At 30.4% G+C, this 11,494-nt stretch overlaps 1 protein-coding gene across 1 annotated transcript; it reads left to right on the forward strand.

Annotated features, from left to right (window-relative positions):
* Positions 1–6,176: 6,176 nt before the first annotated feature.
* On the forward strand, positions 6,177–10,391 carry LOC110662403 (putative disease resistance RPP13-like protein 1). The gene has a single exon (XM_021821361.2). The coding sequence runs from the start codon at positions 6,177–6,179 to the stop codon at positions 10,389–10,391; it is 4,215 nt and encodes a 1,404-aa protein (XP_021677053.2).
* Positions 10,392–11,494: the final 1,103 nt, after the last annotated feature.

Raw genomic sequence — 11,494 nt, forward strand, 5'->3', positions numbered from 1 at the left:
CTCTCATCAATTCAAAGAGATTAGCTATCAATCTTTTGAATTAAAAATACTAGAAATTATTTCTAGTGTCCTGTTTACATCTCTAATATCTTAAAAGGCAGAACTTGAATTTTTAATTAATAGAAAAAGCTTTAGAAGTTGTTCAAGGGCTGTCATAGGTGTTCTTGGTGTGGACAAGCTAGAGGGACAACATTTGGTGTCCTAAAGATGAATCTCAAAGGCACAGACACGCTACAGTGCATCAAGAGGTTAGTGTAATCGTTCTTGATTTAATTTAGGGTTCTAAAATTAATCTGATTAATTTTAAAATCTTAAATAGCAAATACAGATCCAAAAACATATTAAAAGAGTTTTAATATGTTGTTTATCATTGAAATCAAATAGATAAAAATAAATCTTGCATGATGCATATGACCCTAGATGAAATTTTTGAATTCAATGGTATAAACTTGTGTTTTTCACGCTTCCGTTCTTTCATAAATAATTACCAACCCATTTTACCTCCACATGTTTTTTGTACATCACTTGGACCTATCCACTCTTTAGATGATGGACCCATAGACTGGACCAATTCTCTCTGGCAAGATTCCCAGGATCCTATGGAAATCGAAGCCCGTGAATCCACTCAAAGTGCTATCCCATCCTCTCCAAAAGAGCGTGGACCCTGGTATCAGATTTTCTATGGAAACATCGATTCTGATGACTTAGATTATAGGAACTTTAATTTATCTACCTCTCTTTGAAAAGGATATTCGATACAGTGTCAGTCGCTTTAAGTAAAGTCTAAGTTTGCTTTAATAATTAAAGTTTGTATTTCCTATTTATGAGTGAGCTGTCAAAGTGAGTCTTGTCTGTAAGATCATGGCTTTCCCTCAGTATATAAGGAAGGCTTCTCCTGCTTGTAAGAAGAGGAGTTTTTCAATAATAAGAATCCTCTCTGTTTCCATCAATGGCTTTCTAAATCCTTTCATTTCTCCCAAAAACCTGAGAAGGTGCATAATGTTTGTATAATCAATGACACATATGCTCTGCACTTATCTCTTATGAAAATCTTGTGCATCAGAAATACTTTTATTTTGATATTATCTTAAACGGTCCTCTTATTATATAGTCTGGTATCGTGTAAAAGGACTCCCACTTATAAAGAAGGAAGCGACATTGAACATGAATATGATACTAGGGTGTATGGTAAGGAGCTGTCTGCTAACTTGGTATTCAATAAAATAAAATTATTATTACAAATTGATTATTATATTTTTTCCATGAAAATTCAGCACACTCGATTGTGACTGAAATAGTTTAATAAAATTTTTAATCATGCCGGCAAGTTTTATTTTCAAGAATTCATTATTATTGGAAGGCCGGTGAGAAATTATTGGTACAGTGCAACATTGTTTAACACAGAATGCATGGAAACCAAACTCCACGTGGCAAAATAAATACCAAATAGACTGAGACGGCAGGAAAACAAGACTATGTATTTGTTGTTTTCGAGCACAATACATTTGCATACTTCTTGGCAGCTGCACAGCAGAATCAATTAAATAAAATATCAGGTATTTTTAAAATAAATAAAAAATAGATTTTTTTAAAAAATAATTTACATTCTATTTCATTAATCATTAATTCACATAAAAATTATTATATAAAAAATTTTAATTATTATTTATAAATATTGAGTACAGTGATAAAATTTTTTATACTTTTAATATGAAAACTTAAATTTTATTTTTTGAAAAAATGATTTTAAGAAGGATAACTAAAAATTTCAAATACATAAATTTTTTAACGATTATAAAATAAATATAAAAAAAATCTTAATAAATAAATAAAAAAACTTAATGATTAATAATATTTTTAAAATCAAAATTAAAGAACAATCATTTTTACTCTTATTTTTTCATTCAGTATGAATTTAGTTTAATTATTAATAAAATTAGAATTAAAATAATAAAATAAGCACAATTTGATATAATTTAATTGATAAAATAATAGTTTCTTTTTATTATTTTCCAATTTTTTTTAACCAAATTCAAAAAAGAATTGATACATTTTATAACTTACGAACCCACCTCTTAAATAAAATAAAATAAAATAAAATAAAATTCTGCCACATCGGTGTCTCCCCCTCCTCCTGTTAGTGCCTTTAGTTTGCAATCTTCAAGCAATGCTATCTTGGTGCTTTTGCATATCCTTCTGCTGAAATTGGGTCTGAGAGAACGGTTACTATTAACAATTGGTTTGTATAATTTTTTTTTTAATATTATTCGAAATGAATTATTTTAAACCCTTGTTTTGTAATTGATTCTCCATTATATAAGGAATTATTGGGTCATTTGTCCTGCAATTAAAAGTTAAGGGATTGGGCAGGAGGGAATTAACGTCTCCTCCTCCCTACTTCTATGTAATTTTTTCTTTTTTTTTCAAAAAGATACAGCATATGAGAAATTAGAGTTTATTAGGGTCATTGTTTCATCAAATTTTATCAAGTTTGATCGATGATGTTAAATCCAATTAGATTCTTAATCGATCTTCGGTCCATTTGATTCAATCAACTTGTTTGGTCTTATTTTGAAAATATTGTTTATTAATTGATTTTTGCAAGTCAAATTTTGATTGTATAATATATTTTTCTATTTTATTAAAATATATCTTGGTAGAAAAATATATTTCATCAATAATAATAATAATAATAATAATAATAATAATAATAATAATAATAATAATAATAATAATAATAATAATCACCTTGATTTAAAGGGTTCAATCATATTTGCAGCATTTAACTTTATTAATTGGAAGAAAGCACGCTTTTGCTTAATTATAATTTATAATTATTATTTGACCCTATGATCCTATGATTTTTTTATAATAATAATCACCTACAAATTTTGACGTCCTATTTCAAAAAAAAAATTTGCACCTCCTATTGTACTTCTATTCAAATAACAAAACACCACAACTAGACGCCTTATAAAATGAAAACAAAACAACGAATAACTAAAAGGAATACCTCCATAAAAATGAGATAAAACAAGATAAACTCTTATTGAAAAAAGGGGCAAAGAACTCAGGATCTATCAAAGCAATAAATCTGACTAAATATACTCAAAATCTGTTTAAAAAGAACACAAATTTAAAATTATATATATATATATATATATATATATATATATATATATATATATATATATATATATATATATAATTAAGAAAACACAAAAAAAATAGGGTGAGGGAATAACCACATGCAAGAATACTCGCTGGTAGTCACAAAACAAATCAAAAGAGGGGAAAAAAAAAAGAAGAAAGATAGAAGGAAAAAGATGAAAAACAAGAAAGAGAGAATTTTCTAGAGAAAATCAGATCACCTCTCACTATAGAGTTTTTCTTTTTAATTGTATTTTTATTAAAATTTATGAAAAATACTAAAATGTTAAAATTTTTTAAATGATCTCAGATTAATTATTATCAAACAAATCAATTGACTTGAACTGATAAGCAAGTTGATTTGGCAACTGTACTATTTTGAAATCATCATGAATTTATTGAGAAATTATATTCCAAATTTGTAACTTTATGTCGTGATAAGCCAATTAAAGATGATTAAGTGAATTTACATTATTTTTAAAAAACTACTGAGTAATTATTATTATTATTATTATTATTATTTTAGAATTTATCACCCAATATATTTATATTTATGTTTATAGTTTATTTATTTATCATTCTATATAAATTATCATATTTAAAATCACGGCCTTAAAATATAAATTCTCGAATGTAGGGGACAAAAATCATGATGTTGATGTCTTGACTATTTTTGGACTAATTTATATGGAGTTTTCTTTCCCATGTAGTAAGCTAATCCCTTTATATGGATTAATATATATGAATCACAAATTTGTGGCCTAAAATCATTTTATTCAAGGAAAATTTTTATGTAAATCTAAACTTAATCTATATTTAAAAAAAAATCTATTTTTTTATTTTGTTTTAAATTTTTTTTCAAATTTATTAGTGCAATAAATAAACGATAAACAGTATGATAATAATTTTAAAATTAACAAATATATATATACAAGTAAATAATTAATTTATAATAAAATTATTGAAAATAAATAAATATAATATAATTATAAAAATAAATTAAATAAATAATTAAAAAATACCAAAACTATGCAATAAAAAAAATGACTGACAAAACACTCACTTACTAAGTTTTTAGTGGTAAATTATGAGTTTTTAAAATAAATAAGTTTATTTTAAAGTATGGTTTTTTAAAATAGTATTGTTTTTTTTTAGGTTTTAAAACTTTCATCAAATTTCAATTTTTTCAATCTACTAAATTAATAGATTAGGGATATTATAATATTTTATTTTTTATTACCTTCATTTACAAAATTTCTATTATTATCTAAATAAAAAATTTTTGTTTAAATTCTTGTAGACTTAACACACAATACATTAGGCTTTTTTACCAAAATTGTGCATTTGAAAAAAAAAAAAAAAACCATATAAGAGTGAGTTTAAACTTATTTATCAAAAAGATGTGATTATGCTGAGTTGAAAGAGAGAGAAAAGGGGATGCTAATATAAATAGCATTTTAATATTAAAAAAATAAAAAATAAATAAAATTTCTTAGAGCTAAAAAAAAATTAAAAGAGTAGTCGGACACTACTTAAAATAGTATCCAACTACTTTAATAATTTTTTTTATACTCTCCTTGTTGCACTCACACTTACACTATAATTTATATCTATACAATTTAATTATTGATTAATTAATAATGTAATATAAAAAAATTAATAATTATAGAGGGTAAAAAAAATATAAATATTATTTATAAATAAAAATTTATTAATATTATTATAAAAAATTAATAAAATTATTATAGTGAATGAAAATATTTAATATTTTATAAATAACTGAAAATAGTTATTATTTAGTATTTATTAATTAAATGTATAGTGCTATAAAAGCTCAAGTTACCTATAAGACCCCACTTAATAGCCTGTAACATTGCGTAATAACCGCCCCACTTAATAGCCTGCTTTTCACGCACGATAACATTGCACAATAACTGTTTTTAGCTGTTGTAATTATTTATTTATTTTCACATTTTATTATCTAATTATAAATAATATTTGTATTTTAAAAATTTTTATGCTCTATAATTTATTATTATTATTTTTTATGTCACATTATTAATTGTTCAATAATTAAATTATGCAAGTATAAATATAAGTGAAATGATTATGGTGTGAGTGTGAGTATAAATAAAAAGAGTAAAAAAAATTATTAAAATAATCAGAGACTATTTAAAATAATGTTCAACCAGTCAGATACTATTTTAAGCAGTATCTAGCTACTTTTTTAATTTTTCTTTTTTACTTATGAAAATTCTATTTTTTTTAATTATTTTTAATAATATAATATTATTTATATTAGCATCTCATTTTTCTCTCTTCTAATTCGGCATAACCACTCTTTTTAATAAATAAGTCTAAACTCACTTCTATATAATATTTTTTTTAATGCAACCTTTAATAAAAAGCTCCAATATATTTAATGGCGCTAATGTATTAGAATATTTTATTTGTTTCTCCAAATAAAAAAAATAATGGATATTTCTAAAAAAAATTTTTAATTCTTCTTTTTTTTCTCTCTACTCATATCAATCTGTTTAAATCGTTGTGTATCTATTCCAATAATATTATTGCTTCGCATCATTAGAGATGAATATTCAGGTAAATGAAATATAAATAATAATAAAAATATAAATAACAATAATAATAAAATAATATATAAATTTCTAAATTTATATAATTGAATAATTTATATAATAAATAATAATATTAATATAAAATTATAAATAACAATATTATTTAATATAGAGTGTAAATATAGAATATAATTCTAATGTGCATCTAATATTTTTTTTTTTCACGTTAGAATATAAGAAATTTTTACTTAAATTTAATTTATTATTTAGTTTATTATAAATTAAGATATAACATAAAGAAGTCATATATTAAATGAGTCCCACAATTTGTGGGACCTGGTAAGAAAAATCCTCGAAACAGCCACACCCCACCACCCTCCCTCTTAGCTTTTGCAACCTTTCTGTCGATCATAAACCTAGCTAATCCCCTCCCTTTGTACAAACAAAGCCATGGTTCTGGGAGAGGTTATTCTTGCTGCGATCTTGGGCATGCTCTTAACGAGACTGACATCTCCCGAGTTCTTAAGATTTATAAACGGATTGGGTTGCCAGAAAAAGATGAAGAAATGGATAGAGTTTTTACCCATGCTTATGGCGGTCCTCGATGATGCTGAAGAGAAGCAGCAGAAAGACAAGACTGTGAGAAAGTGGCTGGATGATCTCAGGGATCTCGCTTATGATGCAGAGGACTTACTCGATAAGTTTAACACCAAAGCTTCACGACGCAGGTTGAATCCCAGAGCTCGAAATTTCCGCGTTGGACAAAAGCTGAGTCCTGGAGCTGTGAAGTTCTTTTGTAGAATGAGGTCTGGCATAAAGAAGATCACTATCCGGTTACAAGACATTTCTCAGCGAGCAGACAAACTAGGCCTGCTAAGGATCCTTGAGGGTTCATCTTCACAATTGTCGCGAAGAACACCCAGTACGTGTTTGCCAAACGAACCTGGAATCTATGGGAGGGACGGAGATAAAGAGAAGGTTCTTGAAATGGTATTAAGAAGGGAAAGCAGCAGTGTTGATGCCAACTTTCGTGTCATTGCCATTGTTGGAATGGCAGGAGTAGGCAAGACAACGCTTGCTAAGCTTGTATACAATGACTGTTCTATTTCAAATTTCCAGGCGAAGGGATGGGTTTGTATTTCTGAAGAGTTTGATGTTAAGAGAGTAACCAAGGCAATTCTTGAGTCCATCACTTCCCAGTCATGCGAGCTACAAGAGTTGAATGATGTTCAGGTCAAACTAAGAAAGGAATTAACGAGGAAAAAGTTACTGCTGGTTTTAGATGACGTGTGGAACAAGAATTATGCAGAGTGGCAAGAACTGAAATCCCCCTTTTCAGCTGCAGCTCCAGGAAGTAAAATAATTGTGACGACTCGCTGGGAAGATGTTGCATTAACTATGGGATCTGTCCCACATTATCATAAGTTGGAGCTTTTATCAGATGAGGATTGCTGGTCTGTGTTTTCGAAACATGCATTTGAGAACAGAGATCCTGGCAGACATCCAAATTTGGAATTAATTAGGAAAAACGTAATCCAGAAGTGCAGTGGCTTGCCTTTGGCAGCAATGACTCTTGGTGGCCTTCTACGCTCAAAGCGGAGAGATGAATGGGAAAATGTGCTAAATAGAAAATTCTGGAATCTACCAGATGAAAGTCACATTCTTGAAGCATTGAGATTGAGTTATCACCATTTGCCTTCACATTTGAAGAGGTGTTTTGGTTATTGTGCAGTATTACCAAAAGGGTATGAATTTAACGAAGAAGAGCTAGTCCTTCGGTGGATAGCAGTCGGTATGATTCAGCAGCAAGAAGACGGTGATCAGAAGGAAGAGATAGGCAGCAAATATTTTCATGAGCTTGTGTCCAGGTCAATATTTCAAGTGTCAAGTGGCAATAAAGCCCTATATGTAATGCACGACCTTATCAATGATCTAGCTCAATGGGCTGCCGGAGACACATGTTTTAAATTGGAGGAGGCTAATAAGGAATCTGCGAGATTTAAAAAGGCTCGCCATTCTTCTTACATTCGAGAAGATTGTGACAGCATCAAAAAGTTAGGGGCCATTGGTGAATGTAAGTACTTAAGAACCTTCCTCCCATTCGGACATGGTGATACAAGCTACATAACTAATCATGTTATTGATTTGGTGTTGAACTTGAAATGGTTAAGGGTCCTGAGCTTCAAAGGTTATAACATCACTGAGTTGCCTTGTTCAATTGGAAAATTGAAACATCTAAGACACCTTGACCTTTCTTGCACCATGCTTAAAAGTTTACCTGAGTCAACAAGCTCCTTATTCAACTTGTTGTTTTTAATATTACGAGACTGTTCTCATCTCACAAAGTTGCCTTCAAACTTGAAGAACTTGATCAATCTGCTTCATCTTGATATTACTAATGTATCCTCACTGAGTGAGATGCCAGAAGGAATAGGAAAACTGAAATGTCTCTGCAAATTATCCGATTTTCTTGTTGACAAACACGCTGGATGTGGAATAGAAGAGTTAATGAACTTGAACTCTCTACGTGGAACGCTTCGAATTTCTGGGTTAGAGAATGTGGTTGATGTTCAACAAGCAAGGCAAGCCAATTTAAGCGCAAAGCAAGATCTAGATGCTTTAATGTTGAAATGGGATTCTAATTTTAATGATTCAAGAAATCAAAGAGTAGCAAAAGATGTACTCAACATGCTGAGACCTCATCAAAGGCTAAAAGAGCTGATTGTCAACGGCTATGCAGGTGTGGAGTTACCAGTTTGGGTTGGAGATCCTTCATTCTCTAACATGGTCCTCCTAAGATTAGAAAATTGTAAAAATTGCACGTCCTTGCCACCACTTGGCCTCTTGTCGTCGCTCAAAGACCTGATTATCTCAGGGATGGGTGGATTAAAGAGCATAGGCGCAGAGATTTATGGGACAGGTTGCTCAAATCCTTTCCCCTCACTGGGGACTCTTCGTTTCGAACATATGCCAGAATGGAAGACTTGGGATGCCCTTGGCAAACAAAAAGGTGAAATTTTCCTGCATCTCCGCGAGCTTTCTCTTCTAAAGTGTCCTGAACTAGTGGGAAATTTACCAAACAATCTTCCATCATTGGAAAAGCTTTTAGTTCATGAATGTGAGTGCTTGCTGGTTTCAATAATAAATTATCCAGTGCTCTGCGAATTGAATATTAATGGATGCAAAGAAGTGGCGTGCAGAAGCATGAGTGAGTTTAGCTCACTAAACTCAGCAGTTCTTTTTCGTATTACAAATTTTACTTGTCCAACAGAGCGGGGCCTCATGCGAGGACTGAAAAAAGTAGAAAATTTGGAGATTGACGGCTGTGAGGACCTTATGATTCTGTTGCAGAAGGATGTTGGATTGCTAGGAAGCCTCTGCTCCATGCGTTGTGTTAAAATCATGAATTGTTCACCGCTTGTCTCCTTTGGTGGAGGTGAAGAAGAAGAACAACAGCACCATGGCTTGCCTTGCTCTCTTAAAATTCTCGAGTTAGTGGATTGTAAAATCTTGAAGGGACCCAGCTTGTCCAGTCTCACATCCATGAAAGAGCTCCATATTGAAAACTGCCCCGGACTTGTTTCTTTTTCACAAACAAGTTTGCCTTCAACTCTTAAAAAACTATGCATCGGTTCCTGTGGCGATTTGCGCTGTTTGCTGGAAGAGGGCAAGGGTAAAAGTATCTACGGCACATATCTTCTTGAACATTTGTACATCAGGAATTGTCCATCTCTCAGGAGCCTATTATCAAGTGGCAAGTTACCTGCTTGTCTTCGACACCTTGAGATTTGGGAATGCCCAGAACTGCATTCAGTAGCTGAGACTTTTTCTGATAGCATGTTTATTGAACATTTGGAGATAAGATATTGTGGTAATCTTGCATCCTTACCTGGGAACCTCAACAAGCTGAGCCAACTTCGCGAGATTACCATATATAAATGTCCCAGATTTGTTTCCTTTCCTGAAGATGGGCTGCCTGTCACCAATCTAAGGAAATTCTACATTGGCTGGTGTGAGAGGCTTGAGGCTCTGCCAAGACAAATGCAAAACTTGACTTCTCTTCTAGAATTGGATATTCATGCTTGTCCAGGAATTGTATCCTTCCCAGAAGAGGGTTTCCCCACCAAAATAACTTCACTTTCAATGACGAATCTCATCATCTGTAACTCCCTCTTTGAATGGGGATTGCATAAACTCACCTCTCTTACACACCTATTCATTACCGGTGGTTGTCCAACTGTTGTGTGTTTTCCTCAGGAGGAGCTAGCGATGATGCTGCCTGCATCTCTGACCAGCTTGTCCATTGTAAATTTCCCAAACCTGAAATATGTGGCCCTCCACAGCCTCTCTTTTCTTGAGGAGCTATTTATCTCTAACTGTCCGAAGCTCACATCCCTCCCAGAAAAGGACCTGCCTCACTCACTACTGGAACTGTATATTCGCGACTGTCCTCTCCGGAAGGAAAGACCGAAAATGGCTAGTTTCATGAATCCAGGATTTATTACAATGTGTCGTACTGGACAACAGGATGGGCCACGAAAGTTTCCCTTGTTATTGGAGAAAAGGAAAGGGAATTGCAAAAGACGGGAGATTTTCAAGATAGATCACATCCCTTGCGTGTATATTGATAACAAATTCATCCATGATCAAGAAGACGAGGGATGATTAATCAAGCAACATTTTGAAGCATATATGGCATATTCCATACAACTCCAGGTAATATGTAACTGATTGCACAAGATAAATGCATAGAATTCATTTGCTCCCTTACGTTGAAACCTATATGATGTATTTACATTGTAATATAATACCGAGATTTCAACCCTTATTTGCATATAAGTAGATGTACTACTGTTCATATGAGGAGAACTCTATTGTTTATATGGATGAATTCGAGGATGTAAAGTTGGAGTAATTAAGGTTTTTTTTTTATATAATTTATTAAAGGCACAAATTTGTGAATTTCAATTAGTTTATATTTGATCTTAGGTAAGTGCCGGCTTTAACAAATTCTCTGCTGTCAGATTTAAATAAGAATTAATCCATATGTTCAAGTAGGGCATTGTTTTAGAAAAGAAAAAAAAAAGTAGGGCATTAGCAGCATGCACTTGGTCCACGCGGAACTTTTCATTCGTTAGGGCAGGCTTGAGTCTTGATATCTGTTTTAAATGCAGCTGCCGTCTTTATTTTTCAGCTCATTGAACAAACCCTAGACTTACACATCATGGCAATAAGGTGTCATTAAATAATAATAATAATAATAATAATAATAATAATAATAATAATAATAATAATAATTAGTTAATTTACAACTAAATCTTGAGACATATATAACAAAATTCATATATTGGACTTCAATTTGTTTTTAACAACGTTTTGATCTCCAAATTTAAATTCTTTTAATAAATTAGTTATTACAGTCTAAATTAATAGTTAATTTCATTAATTGCTTTTCAGTTTAAAACAAGTTAGTTACTAAACAGCCCATATATCTAAATTTTATGTTAAAAAATTATTTATTTTATAATTAAATAGTTATATATTTTATAAAATATTAAATAGATAATAATATGTTTTTAAAAAATAATTAATTTAAATAGAAATCAAATTTAAAATGTAGTTTTTCAAAACTATTTATAAATTGTAAATAAATTATAATTTAAATATGATTATTTATTGTCAAGATAAATTATATTAAATCATATAAAATAATTTTCTTTTAATAATTTTTCTTAAAAAGCACTATAAAAGAATTTTATAATTATTTA

This window comes from Hevea brasiliensis, chromosome 1, assembly GCF_030052815.1.
Source record: "Hevea brasiliensis isolate MT/VB/25A 57/8 chromosome 1, ASM3005281v1, whole genome shotgun sequence".
Taxonomy (NCBI): Eukaryota; Viridiplantae; Streptophyta; class Magnoliopsida; order Malpighiales; family Euphorbiaceae; genus Hevea; species Hevea brasiliensis.